Source organism: Dipodomys spectabilis, unplaced genomic scaffold (genome assembly GCF_019054845.1).
Source record: "Dipodomys spectabilis isolate Male_0828 unplaced genomic scaffold, ASM1905484v1 ptg000231l, whole genome shotgun sequence".
In the NCBI taxonomy this organism is placed as follows: Eukaryota; Metazoa; Chordata; class Mammalia; order Rodentia; family Heteromyidae; genus Dipodomys; species Dipodomys spectabilis.
This window is the reverse complement of record NW_024870908.1, coordinates 4,048,968-4,067,087: the sequence shown is the minus strand read 5'-3', so window position 1 is coordinate 4,067,087 and position 18,120 is coordinate 4,048,968. Positions and strand designations below refer to the sequence as shown.

Sequence of the window (18,120 nt, the reverse complement as noted above, 5' to 3'; positions counted from 1 at the left end):
AACAGGCAGGGCTAGAAGGCGTGGTGTGCTGGGTGGGCGTGGCCTGTGCTGAGGCTGTGTGCAGTGATAAGGCCCACCCTGAGCCCTGGCTCTGGCCTCCTAGCAGGGAGTATGGGACAGTAGCTAGGCACCCTGCTTCAAGGCAGTGAGCAGGCGGGCACCGAATGCAGCATCTCCCATAGGGCCCACTCCAGCCTGGCGGAGGGCCCGTGCCATAGCCAGCATCTTGAGTCTGCCCACCTCACCTCCCGTTTCCCTGGGCTCCTCCAGTGTGATGTGAACTTGCTGGGCACAGCTGGCAAGACTGGCACATTCTCTGGACCTGCAGACTTCCTGGCGCCGCCTGTCAGGGCAGCCGGGTTTGGGGCCCCTGGAGAAGCAGTTCTTGAGAGTGGGGCACCACGTCCCACTTGGAGAAAGAGGCATAGGAGGACGCCATGACCCCGCACACCCAGGCCTGGCTGCTCTGTTCAGAGCAGGGACTAAAGGGGAGGGCTACTTGTGGTGCTCAGGCCTTCACAGCCACCGGCCTGCGGGGTTCTCCAAACCAAGATGGGAAAATCTGGTTCTTCAAATCCTTTCCAAGAGCCAGGCGCTGGTGACTCACGCCTGCAATCCTAGGCGTGAGATCTGGGGATCATGGTTCAAAGCCAGCCCGGGCAGGAAAGTCTGTGAGACTCTCACCTCCAATGAACCACCAGAGAACCGGAAGTGGCGCTGTGGCTCAAGTGGTAGGGCGCTCGCCTTGAGCTGAAGGGCTGAGGGACAGCGCCCCCGCCCAGAGTTCAAGCCCCACGACAGACAAAAAAAAAAATTCTTTCCAAGAGATGACAAGTGGCATTGGAAACAACTCTGGGCAGGGTCCGCCAGCTCTCTAGGATGTGGGGATCAGAAAGGACAGCGGGCAGGATGCTGCACTCACACCACAAAGCTGGCCGCCTTGAAGAATGGCTTCTACCTCCCGGTCATCGCACTCCACTTCAGGAACTCGCCCGGCTCCTGGTGGGAGCCCCCATTTTCAGTCCTAAAGATGTTGTTTTCAAGTCTTCCACTACATGGGGTGGGGGATCCTAGAGGTACAGCCATCCGGGGCCTCCGTCTGGAGAAGTCTGTCCTGCTGCTCATCCTCCTGCTCCTGAGACATGAGAGTCTTCCCAATGCACTCAGAGCGGGTCTGGCTGTACGACTGTCTTGCAGGGACCTTCCAAAGGCCATTCCATGCTCCTACCCCATCAGGCCTTTTGGCCCTACACAGACAAACTTCCACTTCCACATCTTTCTTTTCCTTTCGGCTGTCATGGGGCTTGAACTCTGGGCCTGGGCGCTGTCCCTGAGCTCTTCAACTCAAAGTGAGCACTCTACCACTTGAGCTACAGTGCCACTTCCGGTTTTCTGGTGGTTCATTGGAGATAAGAGTCTCATGGGCTTTCCTGCCCAGGCTGGCTTTGAACCATGATCCTCAGATCTCAGCCTCCTGAATAGCTAGGATTACAGGCCTGAGCCACTGGTGTCGAGCCACATCTTTCTTTCTCTTTCTTTCTTTCTTTTTCTTTCTTTCTCTTTCTTTCTTTCTTTTTTTCTGTTGGTCGTGGGGCTTGAACTCTGGGCCTGGGTGCTGCCCCTCAGCTCTTCAGCTCAAGGTGAGCGCTCTACCACTTGAGCTACAGCGCCACTTCCAGTGTTCTGGTGGTTTATTGGAGATAAGAGTTTTGCAGACTTTCCTGTCCCGGCTGGCTTTGAACCGCAGTCCTCAGATCTCAGCCTCCTGAGTAGCTAGGATTACAGGCATGAGCCACCAGTGCCCGGCTCAGCCACATCTTTCTAACAGATGTCAAATTCCACATACACAGCTCTGAGCTGCGGCCTGTCCCCCAGTCCCAGCCCTCAGCTTTTGCTTTTGATCTGTGGAGTCCTAGGATCTTGCTGATGTCACCACACCTCCCCTGGGGACTGGAGGGAAGAGGAGAGTGTATGGGCGGGGGGGTAAAGATCTTGTTGTTTCTTGTACCCTCCCTGGCAGGCTGGCAAGATCCCAGGAGTACACAGCACACACACGGGGCATTAGTGATATTTATTTCACCGGTAGTAAAAAAGCTCCTTCTTGCACAAAGGGCAGGTTTGGCTGATGTCCTTCGTTCCCTCATGACAGCACGGGACAAAGCAGCAACCCAGGAAACACCTGCAGTCCCAGGAGCCACTGGGCTATGAGCAGAGGGCAGGCCCTGCCCGGGACCTCGCCTCTGGGTACCTGAGAATCTATGGTGGGTCTAAGCTCCCGGCCCGGTAGCTGTGCTATAACCCTGTCATCTCAAACACAGGGAGGTCGGCCACTACCTCTCATCTCCTTCCTCCTGAGAGGCACCTGACCACAGGTACAGTTCCTCCTGGGAAGATGCTAAGCGGCCATGCCTAGAGAGGGGACGTGCTGTAATGCATGGTACTGGCTGTCTTCTGCACATGCTCCTTCAGAGGCCCGTCCTGAGACGGGAGTCCAGAGCCCCCTCCCACCCAGCAGGCCTCCCTCACTGGGTGCTCAGGGTCTCTGTGGGTCCCAAGGCCTGGCCACTCACGCAAGCACACAGAAGCCAGTGCACATCAGCCAACCAAGGATTCCTGGGACAGGGGTGGTCACCTGGCCCATGTAGTTCCCACAGTAGGGGCAGACCACCTGAGTGGGTATGTTGACTGTCACCTTCCGTATGCCAGCAAACATATCTGGGGGAGGGGGAAGTAGTTTAGACCAGATCCCCTGTCTCCCTGGCCCCAATGCCACCCACCCCAGCTGAAAAGCCTTCCCACACCCGCCGGTGACAGTGGCTGGTTTTCCCCTGCAGCGTGGCATATCATCCACATGTTTCTGTGGATCCTCTAAGTTCCCAAGGCCAACTACATGGGTCCCCCCATCCCCCCATTCCATCAGCCTCAGGGACTTCCCCGGTCCAGACCCCAGGCCAAGGTGAGGACAGGATCCAGGCACAGGGACCAGGATGCTCACGGAGGACCCTGCACAGCCTAGCGCAGGGCAGACCCTCCCTTGTTTGGCTCATTCAGCAAGCAAGAGGCTGTCTCCAAGTCCTCCAGTGAAATACCCTACCCAGGCTGGAGTGTGGCTCAGCCAGTGTGTCAGATCTGGGGCTGTCCCAGGAAACCCAACACCAGCAATTTCCATGCACTTTTGAGTGTTCTGACCCACCCGCTTCAGGCATGGGCCGGGTGAATCCTTTAGAGTTGGGTGTGAGGTGCAGAGAGAGGGGAGCCCTGAGAGTTGGAGGGAACAATGTCCCCATTTGATGGGGAGCTAAGGTGAGCAGCAGGAGGGAGTTCTGAGGCCCTTTCCAGCATGTGGAGAGGGCTGTGTCATGGAGGCTGCCCTCTGGGAGTTTGCCTCCCCCTGGGGCTGAGCTTAGAGTTCCCAGGGTCCATGGGATAGAGGCCTGGTCCTCATGAAAGTGCTGTTGGGAGGTGCTGGGTTTCAGGATGTGGATCTTTGTGGGAGGTGCTTAAGTCATTGGGGGCATGACCACGGAGGGGCTGGGAGCCAATGGAGTCTCAGTGCTCAAGAGGTGGATCTTTGTGGGAGGTGCTCAGGTCTTTAGGGGCGTGGCCACAGAGGGACTGGGAGCCAATGGAGTCTCAGTGCTCAGGAGGTGGATCTTTGTGGGAGCTGCTTAGGTCACTGGTGATGAACAGAATGTGGGAGCAGAGTCTGCTGCTCCCAAGAAGCCCAAAGCAAGAGGGGCTGCTGGGTCTTGGACTTGAACCCCCAGAATTGGAAGCCAAAATAAACCTTCCTCCTGGTAAGTTAAGTGCCTCAGTAACTTTGTAGTGGTTTGGGCAGCTGACCAATATCCAGTGCGGCCAGGCAGTTCTCAGAGTGCCTGAGAATCCCTTGGCAAGCCTGCTGAGAACCCCCAAATCTCAGGTCCCACCAGGGGCTGTGTGTTCCCCTCCGGTGTGGGGCACAGGGCAGTGTGCTTGCAGGGGGGTCACTAGATCAGCATTCCTGAGCACCTAGTGTATGCATCTCCCATCCTCCATTGCCTTGGGGAGCAAAGACCGAGGTGCTGCTGTAGTAGGGGAGCCTACAGCAGCAATGGGGAATCCCGGCCAGCTGTGGGCCGGAGCAGGGACGGTGGGGCTCTCCAGAGTGGGTGCTGCCTGCTGAGGCTTGTTCCGAGATCTGGGAAGAAGCTCTGGTAGCCCAAGCAGGAGACACGAGGCAAGGAGAGACCGGGGCCACAGCTAGACACTCACCTGAATGACAGATTTGGCCGCTGCACGGGTGCAGGTTTGTATCTTTTCCAGATTCCTTTGAAGACTGAGACTCTAGAGGAGAGAGGAAAGAGAAGCCCCTCAGGTCTGAGGGTGGTGGGGGGAGGCCACGGAGACGCCTGGGGGCGCCTGCAGAGGGGTCAGGAGTTCCCACAGGAGACAGCCAGGCCAGAGGGAGGAGCCAAGGGGCGGAGCAGCTGGATTCCCCCCGGGCACATCTGAGTCCAGCCATGCCCACCTGTCTTCACCTTCCTCCGTGCCCCAGCATCCTGAACGCCGGGGTGACAGGCGCACCACACCTAGCCCCAGACAAGTGTTATCCCACTCTTCCAGGTGTGCAAACTAGGCTCAGTAACTTATAATAGTCACCTAGTAAACAAGGTGAGAGTCTGGGCACTGTGGCTCACACCTGTAGTCCCAGCCTTCCAGAAGGAGGAGGAGGAGGTGTGTTAGTGTGGTGAGCCACGGGGGGCGCCTGACAGGACCCTGGGCTTCCTCTGCACCTCCTCCTCCTGCCTGTGCCAGGAGAGCAGCTGGTGGCTTCTGGCCTTGTAGGTGCTCTATGCATCCTGCAGGGTGGGGTTAGCACAGAGGATGCTCCCCCATGTCCGCCTCCCCCAGCGTGGGCTCTGGGGCAGGAGAATGCCTTAGCCATGTGGGCCCTGCAGCCCAGGTCCACCTCCCAGGGGAAGGAAACCCAGGCCAGACGGGAAGCCCTGGCCCCAGCTGCTGGCTGCCAGTTCAAGGCGAGCCCCAGCAGGCTTAGCAGAGCCCAGCCCTGCCGCCGTGACCAGGGGAGAGGAGCAGCGTGGGTTCCTGAGACCAAAGCCTGCACGTGGCCGGGCAGGGCGTGATGACCCCGGCCTGACATGCAGTCACACACAGGGGAGGCGCTGGTGACAGGGTGTGGGTGGAGGCCATCCGGGGCCAAAACCATTCAAGCCAGAGCAGCAGCCCCGAGTCCACACCCAAGTAACCTCCATGAAATAAAGGAAAGAAGACTGGAGCAGTCCAGGCCCCAGACCCCCGCCCTGGCTGCGTGAGTTCTGCTTCCCACGCGGGCCTGGGTGGCGTGGAAAGGTTCTTACCTTCAGACTCTTCAGATGTCTCCTCACTTTAAGAAAGAGTGGGTGATGTTGGAGGCCTCACCCACCATTGTTCCTTTGGGAAACAATGGTAGGATACAGTGGGATTTGGGGGCTCCAGCGGGGAGGGACTGGGACCAAGAGCCCAGTTCAGGTTGAAGCAGCACCCGCTTTTCCTTCCCGCAGGTCCCTCGTCCTTCCCCCTGGCCTGCCTCAGCCCCTGCACCTCTCGTCTTCATCATCATCATCATCATCGTCATCATCGTCTTCAATGGTTTCTTCCTCGGGCTCTTCCTGCTTTCTGCGTTTTTTCTTCGATTTGTCTGACTTTTTGGTCATCCCTCACCGGGCCACTTGGAAGCCCACTTTTGTTTGTCTCAGAGAAGTCCCTATGGTACGGCCAGGTGCGGGAGTGTGAGGAGATCTCCCTGCCGCCGGCCAGCTGAGTGCCAGCCATTGTGATGTCTTGTTAGTGTTCTGGGCTGGGCTTTGTTCCGGTTCCTGCAGGAGAATGTGAGGCCGGCCTTGGACTTCACCGGGAGAACCGGTGCCAGGGAGTCTTTCTCCTCTTCCCACACCGCCCCCTGGCGGCCGGGAGCTCTCAGGGAGCTGGGTGAGGAGTTCCAGGCAGGCTCAGGGATGAGGTCAGGCTAGACAGAGCTGGCTGTTGTTGGTGAATGAATTCCTAAAGGGGTCCACCCACAAGGATCTGTGAGACCTTCCACGTCCTTCCTCTTAGAGTGTGAGTTCACAGGTGTGTTCATGCGTGTCTCCTCAGGCCAGGCTGCCTCTGATGTTCATTTAGCTCTGGGACTCCAGGATGAGATTCCCCAGCCCCCTTCCCCTCTGCCTGTCCTTCAGTCCATGCCTGACCTCCACTCCTGTACAATAGTACAGGACAATCATAGCGACCTTGCAGCCAGCTCTGGGGCGTAAACTCAGGGCCTTGGTCTACCACATGAGCCATGCTTCTACTTCTAGTTTTTGTTGGTTAACTGGAGATAAGAGTCTCAGATCTGTCCTTCGGCATGACTATGAAACACAGTCTTCCGATCTCAGTTTCCCGAGTAGATGTCATCACAGGGGCTAGACACCAGCATCAGGCTTTTAAGTTTTTTGAAATAGACTATCATGTAGCTCAGACTTGAAAGACCTTGGAATCCTCCTGCCTGTCTTCACAGTGCTGGAATTACAGGCACGGTCCATCACGCTCTGGCTTTTATAGGGTTGTTGAGAAACTCATAACCCTAGCTACTGTGGAGGTTTGAGTGCCATTATGAGCTTGGCTGAAAGAAAAATTCACTGAATTCCATCTCCAACCAACCAGTGCAAATCACTGCTGGCGGCATTGCTAATGTAATAAGAGTACCAGTGGGGCGTTGGCTCTGTTGTGTTAATCTTCCATATGTATTGTAGGAGTTGAGGTTTGAGAAGTCATCATCAATGCCAGCCAGGGCAAAGCACGCTGTGTGAACAGCTGAGCCACAAACAAGCAAGCTACACGAGTGAAGTCCTGAGTTCAAGTTCTCTTGGGCCAAAATTAAAAAAAAAAAAAAAAAGGTGGAGATGGGTCCTTAAGTTTAATCCTCAGTACACAAAATATAAACACAACGACCACAAAACCACACTCATACACAACAAAGCAGCAGCAGCAAAAGGGAGGCATGCGAGGGATGGTCTGAATCCACGGTAATGTCACACTGTCCCCATGGGGCAGTCGAGGGACCAGGATAATGTCTCTACATCTGTGGCACCCATGGCTGCCCCTCCAGGGTCCGCCACTACCCCCCGCCTACCCCCCCCAACCAAGCACTGAGAGACTTGCAAACAGAAGCCATCAACAGGATCTTCAGGACTGCAAATGCGGCTCCTGGGAGGCCTGGTGGGACCCTGAGGTGACCTTTGTCTCCCTTCTGCTCACCCCACACCTCCTGCCTGCTCTATCACAAAGCAGAGAGGGCAGCAGTACCTGCCAACGGAGCCCAGCAAGGAGGGGAGCTGGGCCAGGGGCTGAGTCTGGCTGAGCAGCAGCCTGCCCCTCCCAGATGTAGAAGCCTGGACAGAGGTGCTGATGTTGGCTGCCTGCCTGGCTCAGAGCCCCACAGGTTCTTTGCTACTGGCCCTGACTGCCAACCACTTCAAGGTGGCTGGAGATGAGTTGGGCAGGCCACACCCACACCGCGGTATCACTGGGGCAGACAGGAGGGTGTGGTGTGGCTGTTATTAGTGTCTGCAAAGCCGCTCACCACGCCCGCTGGCATAGGCCCTGCCCACCCTAGTGGGCCCAGCGGAAGCAGTGCCCTAAGGCTCTGGCCTATTTAGCCAGCCAGCCCATGAGACACAAGAGGGCGTTCAAAACCAGGCAGGGATCCCTCCTCTCCCTCCCCCCTACAACCCCCTCACCATAGCTTCAGACCCTCTTGCCCCAGGAGGGGCTGATGGATCACTGTGTTCTAAATAAAAGTAGCTGTGGCCACACCTCACCCACCAACAGCCCCAAAGCAGCCCCGGCTTGACAACAGGTGGGTGGGTGGTACGGAGCCCTAGAGCTAGGGTAGGAGTGAGTACAGAGAGCTTGGGCAAGTGGGAGGGTAGGGTATAGAAACTATTCCTTCTTTATACTCAGGCACACCTGGGGTCTGCCTAGCACCCCTTAGACTCCAGGGGAACCTCCAACAGGTCTCTAACTCAGGTCTTTCAAACATGCAGCCAGTTTTTAAGTTGAGATTAAATGAGAACTCTTAGAATGGTGCCCGGCCGGTGGCAGTTTGTCAGGTGGTGGTAGCAAAGGTCCAAGAGGCATTACTACTTGATTCTCCCGCGTGGAACCATGACTTTCCCCTCCCAGCCTCCAGTGTCGCTGTGACAGGGGCCTGTGCTTGCTTGCTGGAGACTTTCTCAGGGTGTCGGTCAGCCCTGGCGGTAATGTGCCCAAGTCACATTTCATACCCAACAGGCTCTGTGGAGCCCAGGGTGACCTTGAACTCTGCATCCTCCTGCTTCTGCCTCCTTATAGTGCTGGGAAACCGGGTAGAGTGCTAGTCTCCTTTCTGGATGGACTGGCACGTGAGAGTCAAACCCCAGAGCAAGGCCAGCTGCTCTCAAAAGTGGTCCCCAAGGTGAGCCTGAAGGGGACACTGGGTAGGAAACCTCCCCTCCCCTGCGGACAGTGATATCTCACAGGAGACCCTGCAGACTGCTTCCGGGACACCCCACGCGCACCCCGGCCAAGGCTGCCCTCCCTTGCTATCAGCGGAGGCAGGAGGACTTCACATGGGGTTGGGGAGGAGCAGAGCCAGACACTGGAAGGTTATCTCGGCGCTCTCTTCACTTTAAAACGCTCCCTTCACATTGTCTCCAAAGATCTAATGAACTCCAACCGCCAGTCGTGACGGGGGAAGGGCTGGGGAGAAAGTAAGTGCGTTGTAGTTACCCATCGGTCTACAGCCAGCCCCAGCCCAACACCTCGTATGCCAGCTGTGGGTTTTAGAGATGGAAGGAGGTGCCCTAAGGGACCCACCTGCTGACAGCTCTGCATCTGTACGGGAACCAAGGTGGCCTGTGGCAGAAGGCACAGGTTTCTCAGCGGCAGCAGAGACAGCTGTTACTGCTCCAAGCCACAGAGATCATACAACTCAGGAGACCTGGGCACAAGGTCCAGCGCGAGGCCACACTGTCTTCCAGGGCCACCCCCCGCCCCTGGGAAGCTGGCAATGAGGCAAAGCTCCATGTTGGCAAGACCTCCAAGCATGGGAAACCTTCCTCCGCCTCCGCTCTGCATGGCACTCACTGAATTTCCATTTTTATAGAAAATTTTATTCAACATACAACATTTTCCAGCAAAAAGGCAATATACAGGAGAGTTGGTGCACACCGCTGCTACAGAAACAAAACAAAAAATACTGGGAAGGAGGAAATAAGTGATTGCCGATCCTATCCGACTGCACTCCAGACTAGGCACGCAGGGGCGTCGGCTCAGCGGCGAGGAGCAGGGACACATTGACAGCCCCGAGCTCGCTCGCAGACCCCCTCCCCCGTGCCAAGTTGTACATGGTCATTCATTAAATATACAATTTCATCTCTCCTTTTTCCCTCTTTTTACCTTTTTTTTCTTTTTCTTTTTTTTTTTTTTTTACAAAGTCAACAGCTTCCTACCACTAGCGAGCGCACCCTCTTCTAAAGGCTCTCTCTCCTTGTCGCGGGCAGCTCCGGGTCCTCAAGTCCGATTTGGAACCATCACCCGTTCTGATCGGCCTGCCAAGGGGCAGCAAAGTAAACCTTAATTGTATTTCACAACCTTCTCCGGGCCAAAGCCCCAGGCGTGTGAGGGCTGGTTCGGTGCGCCCACTTTGCGATCGGGCTGCACTACAGTGGTGGCTGCCGGGTGACAGGCGTGACGTGGGCTATGAAGGACCTGGGCAGCGGGCGGGACGAGCCGAGGAAGGCTGACAGTGCACACAGAGAAGGAAAGAGCGCTATTTATTAGGTTGTGAGTTTCTCGGTTTGCCTTTACAGATGCACAAAGGTCATTGAAAGTTTAACTGAAGGAGCCTACACAGGCCTATCTAGCTGCAGGGCTGCGACCCCGGCGGCAGCCCGCCCACCTGTGCCCAGAGGCTGCCCGTGGGGACCCATCCTAGGCACCTCTGCTCCCCGTGATGCTGAGCGGCCTTGCACTGTGGTTACCATAAAATAACTCTCACTGGCGTCCGAGCTTTATAAAAACACCTTCATTTTGCTCAAAAGGGCAGTCAATAGATACAGAGAAGCCAAACCGAACAGCCTCAACAAAATAAAATTAACATCAGCAGCACATCCTCTTGCTGGAGACTGGCTAGAGTGCACGTGTACCAAAGTTCTGCGGCTGGTAAAGGGCACACACCACGCTGCCCTCGCCGTCGACACTGGAGAGGAAGTCAGTTGTGGATTTTAATCGCTTTTTCCAGGTAAGTGTAGCGACTCCTCTTTGGGGCTTTGTTGAAGTGGTCGAGCCCTAGCCAAGGCCGGGGATGAGACATGTTACCTGCGGGAGAAAGAAGAGCCCTGAGACCCCCGGCCCCCAGGCGCTCGGCAGGCTCCCCGTGAGGTGCGGCGCCCCGGGCCCTTCCGCCAACACCGTTCACAGGGCTGCCACCTCCCGCCCATGAGCAGCCCTTCAAGGCGCGCGCCCCTCGAGAGGGCCCGCTGGAGTGAGGGTGCTCTTACCAGGCTGCGGCTCAAAGTCTTTCAAGTTCACTTCATACTCATCTTCGTTAATGTACTGGTGTCGGCCCATCATCACAATTGCAAATTTAAACTAGAAGACAAAAGGCAAAGCTTCTTCAGTGTGCTGCACACTGCTTTGCTAGCCAGGGTCTTGGGGCAGGGTGGGCGCCCACCTTCTCAAACTCCTTTTCCTGGATGTCCAGCAGGCTCTGGATCCGCTTCATCACTTCTCTGAAATGCTCGCCCTGGGAAGGCAAGGACACCGCGGCTCAGGCAGCGCCCACCGCCGCAGCGCGCCCACCATGGCAGCGCGCCCGCCGCCGCAGCGCGCATCCACGCACCAGCTCCACCACGCCGCCTCCTCTCTCACCTGGTGTATCCTCAGCAAAAACGGAATTCCAAAGGTCCCAAACACCTCTTTGTGGAAATGGGCCACTGTGATCAGCATCTCATTTTCCTTATCTATATCCACCTGGTCCAGAGGTATCTCCTGGACACATGATATAAAGACAAAGTACGCTTACTGCAGGCCGATTCAAGCGATCAGATCACCCACCGAGGCCCACAGCGCAGACGGCGCAGCATGCGAGACGGTGGCTAGACACCCCCGGGAGGGGCCTCTGCATTTCTAGGGAGGTAAATGGCTTCCTCCACCACAAGCTCCTGCATGCCACAGCTAAGGGACACTGCCACCAAGACCTCTGAGCCACAATAAACCCTTCTTTTTCTTCTTAAGCTGACTCCCAAACATCTTGCTTGAGTAATGAAAGATGCCTCACATAAGCACATTGCTGCCAACATGCCACACTGCACTCTTACTCCAACGCCAGAAAGTAAAGCAAGGTTTTGCATGAGCAATAAGGTAAGGTACTAGTCTTTAGGGTGGAAGGAGTGGCAGTAGCTAATCTACACTGCTGCACAGGCACTGCCCTAGATTCGCACCACACCTAATGGTTGGTAGCTTCCAGGGCTGACGGGGGAGGGCAGGGAGAGGCAAGTGGGGAGAGGAGGAGAGAGCTCTAGAGCTGGTGGTGCTGGCTGCAGAGCAATATCCCAACGCCTCAGCTGCACACTAGCTTACACCTTGGTCTGGAATGTGAGAGCCCACGGGGCCAAGGAAAGTCTATTACCTCTATTCGAAACGTCCGACTCGTGGCTGGAGATAAACATTCTAACAGTTCGTCTTCTTGATGTACACCAATGATTTTGTAGCTTACAATTTCTAGCAGCCTAGGGGAAAAAAAGACAACGAAAGCTTGGTGAAGCCACTATGTTCACAGGGAAACAGAACACACCAGATCCTTGTCTGACAACATCCCCACCCCTTCGCTCATGGCTGGAGCTCTACCACTGGAGCCTCCAGTCTTTTTTTTTTTTTTCCTTTTGCTAGTTAGTTGGAGATGGAGGCTTGCAGACTTCTCTACCTGGGCCAGCTTCAAACCCCAACCCTCTAGGTCTCAGCCTTCCAGGCAGCTAGGATTATAGGCGTGAGTCAGCTGAGTGGGTAAGTGACAGGATCTTGAGGCTGCAACTCTCACAGCGGGCCACCAGCACTGGGCTCACTGCCACACCAGGTCCATGGGGACACTGTGGCTGGCTTCCACTTGCACTGGGCCCGGAGCAGCCCGACCCTGCCCCTCCTCAACAGGAGACACTTGCCTGAGTTTCCCTGATGCCTTTTCACCAAGCTCCACGGCTTTCTTACATTCTTCTAACAGGTCCCGGACACAGCCGTGCTTGTCTGGATATAGTGTTATTTCCTAGAGAATGGCAAGGAAACTGGGTGCTTTAAAGAAAACACAGACTTCTGACCACTGCTGCTCAAGTCCTCCAGCTCCCATCTCTGTGCTCACAGTGTGACACTTCCAGACCTGCTGGGGACCGCCCTCCCTGACCAGCGCCAACTCTCAGCACCATGGGAGAATGCTATCCACAGAGAAGGGTCCCTTCAGTTCTGGTGGGAAGGTCAAAGACCAAACACCCTAGCAGGCTCACTTCCTCCAAGAGCAGTAACTTGCTGTAGCAGCCAGGCTAGAACGGGCAGGGCCGGCCAGGGCCCTTGGAGTCACCCTGCACTGGCCCGGGACATGTGAAAAGCCTACAGCGCCATTCACCGCAGGTGAACGGCTCAGCCAGGGCCTCTGCCACACACTGGCACTGATGGGCGGCTACAGAAACAACAGGGGAGCTATGGAAAAAAAAAATTACTGTAGAAAACTTACCTCTTCCCTAAACTGACTGTTTAGCCATATACACTTAAAACTTCGCCGGTTCTCAAAGTCTGTGATTTTCATCTTAAGCTATTGAGAAAAAACATAATCCTGTTAGATATCCTCCCCCAAGCAACCCCAGCCTCCTCTTTAGTACCCAGTCACTGAGTTGGGGATCCTACCTGCTGATAGTAAAGTTTCTTGGGTTGTCGAGGCTTGAAGAACTGTAGAAGATCTCTTAAAGTACCTTCATAATTATGTCTAAGAGGGTTACCTGGGCCATCCCTGTAACTACACAAAGAGACAGCATGTCGGCAAGGAAGCCCGTCGGCCCATCCCGAGCGAGTAGAGGAGCAACAGCCTCTCACTACACTAAAATCTGGGTCTGGCTCACAGCACAGCTGATTACTCCAGTTTCCTGGACCTGAGCCTTTCCCACTGCCCCACTCAAATGCTCTGTGTGGGGTGGCACAGCGCACGAAGCCAGGACACGTGACCAGCCCCAGTTGCACCCAGGGAATGGGAATGGACGGCTTTAGCGGCGGCAGAGGATTACTGACAGCCTGCAGGCTGGGGCAGAGACGCAAGGCGAGGGGTAGCAGAAAGAGGGCCACCGGGAGCAAGCACCAAGGCTTACCCTTGGGACTTGAAGAACTGCAGCAACATGGGGTCCGTGTTGAGTCTTTGCGCAACTGTCTTTGCAACCTGTGGGGTGGAGACCAAAGCAGACGACCTGAGAGAGGGCTGGAGACCTCAGCGCAGAACCGAGGCCCCAGTCTGAATGTGAACCCCTGTGACAGCAGCTAGTGCTTACCTCTCCCTACTGTCACACGCTGAATGAAGGGCGCACTGCAATGTGCACCATGGAACGGACTGATTAGCATCTACAATCCTTTGTGGTGAGACCCTTTGAACATTCTTTTTTTTTTTTTAACTGAGGGAAGTGGGAAAAGGTGGCCTTTCTTAGTAGGTTACTGGTTTTAAACTTGAGACCTTCTGCCTCAGCCTTCTGGAACCTGGATTTCAGTCATGTGCGACCATACCCAGCTACAATCTGTCTCTAAAGATCATGCCAGGGGCAGGAAGGCTTTTGTGGGGTGGTGTCCGCAGAGCCACACCAATGAACACTGGACCCTGACACCCTTCTTGTTCAAACCATTAGAGAGCTTCTCCAACAGACATTTAGAAATGAGAAGCTGGGGGCTGGGAATGGGGCTTCGTGGTAGAGTGCCTGCCTAAAAGTGAAGGACCTTGGATTCAATCCCGAGACCAAGGAAGGGAGAGGAAGAGATGGGGGAGAGGCAGGCAGGGATGCTGTGTAGTATGTGTGGAATGGGGAGGGGACAGAGTACCTGGAAGTAATTCATCCTATTGGATAACGTGACCACAAATCCAGGGTCATTGGGGATGGTTTTGTCACAGAAGATGACGTCCACGCGGTGGTAGAGGTCTCTGAAATACTCCTTTGCGGTGGGCAGTTCACTGTTATCGTTTTCAGGGTCATCCCTGAAAGTGGAGACGTCCGCAGACTGAGCCAAAGCCACAGCAGGCAGTGGGGACGCACACAAGGCCCCGATTTCCTCACAGACAGCTTCGGTGTGCGACAGACCCAGGCCCACCTGCTGAGCAAGCGCAGCTCCGGCAGATGGTTCACAAGCCCCACTATTACTGCCAAAGCTCTGAGAACCCTCCAACAAATTAGGCTCAAGAGCCCAAGCCAAGTATTTGCTAGGCCTCAGACCAGCAAAAAACCAAACCAACCAAACCCTCCAAACCCCAGAGCCAGGAACCACCCGAGCGAACGCACTTCTGAAACACTATGATGTCACCATCCATCAGTTCATCCAAGGCTTTGTCAAGGGACACATCGTAGTCCTGAATTCTCTCTGTTAAATTCGGTTTAACTTCCTGTAGTCAAAGGCATAAACACAGCTCACAAAGTAGCCACATTCCCCTATTCTACAAGTAGACTTACTGCTACTAAACAAGTTTAAAAAAATCATTTAATAAAAACTAACTCTCAACCCAAAATTTCTTAGCTAACAAATTCAGCGCTCACAGAATAACGCCCCCCCCCCCACCCCCAGCTAGAAAGGAAGAGGTTATCATGAAAGAGTGCGAACCTCATAGAGGATAAGGCTAGTGTCTTGGATAAATCCTGCTCTGTCACACATAACTGGGAGCAAGTCACCTAGAACACAAAAACAGAAGTCAGAGGCAGGGCGGGACTCCACGGAGCTAAGGTCACAAGGCCCACACAGCCAGGACTTACGTATTTTACAGGATATGGGTGTGTAGATATGCCCACAGTAATTCAAACTCCGCGTTTTGGGATCATACATCTTCAAAAATAACATTACATCATCTACAAGTTGATGAACAGAGGCTGTTAGCATCTTAACATTCAGCAGATATGTAAGAGATTAGCGGTACTCCAAACAACAACTTCAGGTCCCTAGCAGTTGAGGGGTCAGGAGAGGTTTGTGCACGAGGCTGACTGAACGCAGAGGCAGGTTCAGGTTTGTCACATCAACCCGGGAGCCACGTCGGGAGGTGAGCTGAGAAATCCTAGTTTTCCAGCCTGACCCCACCTCCCCAGGCAAGGAAGCACAGACAACGTGCTGAGGCTGCAGGAGCCTTCCAGCAGCAGTGGCCAAGGTCAGCTGGGCCGAAGGTCAGCACCTGCCTTCTGGGGCCTAACAGTGACACACTGCTGTGTGGCCCACAGCTGAAAAGCTTCCTCCCTGCAATCTCAGCACTAATGGAGCTGACCAGCGGGAAGAGCACCAGTGGGAGCAGAGAGCGGGGACAGGTGGGAAGTCCTGGCCCCAGGGCCACCTGTTCCACCCCACAGGACTCTTCCGGCCCAGGACTGGGTAATGAGAAACGGAGGGTGAGCCCAGGTGCTGAGAGCATTCAGATGCCCCTCTCCTGTCTCGACTGCAGCCGGGCATGTGCGGGCACTTACGATCTTTATCAAACTTGGGTAATGTTGCTCCGCTAGCAGCCAGTTCAGGGTCAACTGTCTCCAGGAATATTGTCCAAGGGTTTTCATTATCACTGAGTTCAATCATCTATTTCCAAAAGAGACGTTGAATTTAGGAGATGTGAATGGCTTAGGTGACAGGGTGCAAACCACTCTTGAGCTCTGCAGAAAACAGCCAGTTCTGCTGAACCAGATCAAGAGGCAGATAAGGCCACAAGCTGCAGAGGCCAAGAGCCTTTGCAGAGCTGCACACACACCCTAGGGCCTAGCACCAATATTTACTGTTTTATTGCCGTCTGCTTCATTATCTAGCATTGCTGGTCGCTTTGTTCCATTACTTCTTGCTTGCATGGGCCATAATCGAATTTGATCTTGTGGAAATCCCTGAAAATTTTTAGAAGATAAATTGAGGGGAAGCACATCAATTTGATGCTTTCTTCGCCCCACCTGATCTGGGCATGCACTTCCCTCCCCTCTTCAGGATTCTGGGGTCCAGGGCTCGGTGTCCACCTGCCAGACCCCGGTGGCGAGAGGGGGAGCAAGGTCCTCCTTCATGAATCCCAGAGGAGCAGCTCCAGGGGGCAGACTCCTGAGGGACTCTACCTCCTTCCTGGCCAGGAGCTGTGCTCAGGTCAATACCTCACTTAAATGCTCTGCCCAGATGCAGCACCCACCCCCTAAGGGAGCTAGCCTTGCACAGTTGTGAGTTAACACAGGTGGGGTGTTACAGGGACGCCAGGGCTGAGGCTGGCACGCACCATGGTCTGGGAGAGGCTCTGGACAAACTCGGAGAGGGAGGAGTTCTTCAGAACCTTGAACACAGTATACTTCACTTTCTCTTCATCGTACATGTCATTTCCTTGGTGGCCGCAAAACTGGTCCTCTGCAACGATCTGGAGCACAAAGCAGCACACAGGACAGCTCGCAACGGGCACGAGACGGGCCCAAGGACCACAGCTAAATTACACAAGGCTTGTTTGGCTGGTCGTGGGGCTTGAACTTAGGGCCTGGGCGTTGTCCGTCGGCTCTTTTGCTTAAGGCTACTGTTCTATCACTTTGAGTCACAACTCCATTTCCAATTTTCTGGTGGTTAACTCATGGACTTTCTCCTGCCTAATCCTCAGACCTCAGCCTCCTGAGTAGCTAGAATTACAGGCCTGAGCCACCAGTGGCCCAGCTAGATAGAGGGTTTTTTTTTGGTCCAGTCGTGGGGCCTGAACTCTGGGCCTGGGCGCTGTCCCTCAGCTCTTCAGCTCAAAGCTAGTGCTCTACCACTTGAATCACAGCGCCACTTCCGGCTTTTTTCTTTTTGCTTATGTGGTGCTGAGGAATTGAACCCAGGGCCTCATGCATGCCAGGCAAGCGCTCTACCACTGAGCCATCTTCCCAGCCCCGAGAGAGAGGTTTGTTTTTTTTTTAATGGAACCCCTTGCTATGACCAGAACGTTAAGATGGGCGGATGCCTTTTGCAATCCAGTAAAATATACCAGCGCTTGCCTAGCTGGGGGCTTACATTCTGCAGCTCAGTCTGTGTCTTCAGCTAGGTATATATATATTCCAGTGTGGGCTCTGATCCCAACAGGGCCGCCCCGCCCCGCCCCGCCCCACCCCACAGGAGCACTGGAGCTGCCCAGTCTGCCTGAGATTGTCCGAGGCTGAGGCTGACCTGCACTTGCATGTAGAGATGGGCCTCCTGCCGTTCCTTCCGCTTCTGAGCCTCGATTCTTTTCTCTTCTTGCAATCGTTCCACCAACTGCTGAGGAATATCATGGTCTGTGACAGCTTGTAAAACTTCACCTGCAGGACAAACGCATCCTCTTTGACCTCGGTGCGGGGTCTGCTCGCCCCCTTACACGGTACTGACTTTAGGATACAACAATGGCAAGCTACTTGGCACCAGGAGTCCACGCCAAAGCCCACAGCCCACTCAGTACCCTCCTACGTGATGCTAACAGAGAAAGCAGGAAATATGTTTGTATGGGTGACACAGTGAGGTCCACTGTATTTTATTATATTGCTTAAAGAGCCTATTAGACACCAAGACAGCTAAGGGATTTGTGTACCTCCCCACAAATGTGCCACAATGAGGGACACAAACCCAAGTACTCACTTAGCTTTGATTCCCTGATATACACTAACATATAGGCATTAGTGCAGTGTCGCACAGAGAGGTCATCGTCATGACCCCCATAATTGTGCTCGATCGCCTCTTCTTTAGTACACCTGGAGACCACATCATCATCAAACTTGCACCACTGGAAAAGGAAACCAGCCAGAATCAGCAGAGACAAAATACGAGCACAGAACACTCTGCAGCGACATTTTAAACACACACAGTGTCCAATCCAACGCACCCCAGGCA

The 18,120-nt window shown here is 54.7% G+C and overlaps 1 protein-coding gene across 2 annotated transcripts in view; it reads right to left on the bottom strand.

Moving 5' to 3' along the window:
* Positions 1-9,819: 9,819 nt before the first annotated feature.
* Usp7 (ubiquitin specific peptidase 7) overlaps positions 9,820-18,120 on the bottom strand; it is a 42,358-nt gene continuing 34,057 nt past the window's right edge. For both annotated transcript variants that reach the window (XM_042698242.1, XM_042698243.1), the window contains exons 14-31: positions 17,869-18,013; positions 17,425-17,555; positions 16,517-16,651; positions 16,041-16,142; positions 15,741-15,846; positions 15,045-15,137; positions 14,896-14,963; positions 14,580-14,680; positions 14,125-14,278; positions 13,410-13,477; positions 12,955-13,063; positions 12,785-12,862; positions 12,222-12,322; positions 11,693-11,792; positions 10,933-11,052; positions 10,736-10,807; positions 10,563-10,653; positions 9,820-10,380 (exon numbers count right to left, since the gene is read on the bottom strand). In XM_042698242.1, the coding sequence (XP_042554176.1) occupies positions 10,274-10,380; positions 10,563-10,653; positions 10,736-10,807; positions 10,933-11,052; positions 11,693-11,792; positions 12,222-12,322; positions 12,785-12,862; positions 12,955-13,063; positions 13,410-13,477; positions 14,125-14,278; positions 14,580-14,680; positions 14,896-14,963; positions 15,045-15,137; positions 15,741-15,846; positions 16,041-16,142; positions 16,517-16,651; positions 17,425-17,555; positions 17,869-18,013 (1,881 nt within the window). In that variant the 3' untranslated portion in view covers positions 9,820-10,273. The remainder of the gene's footprint in view (positions 10,381-10,562; positions 10,654-10,735; positions 10,808-10,932; positions 11,053-11,692; positions 11,793-12,221; positions 12,323-12,784; positions 12,863-12,954; positions 13,064-13,409; positions 13,478-14,124; positions 14,279-14,579; positions 14,681-14,895; positions 14,964-15,044; positions 15,138-15,740; positions 15,847-16,040; positions 16,143-16,516; positions 16,652-17,424; positions 17,556-17,868; positions 18,014-18,120) is intronic.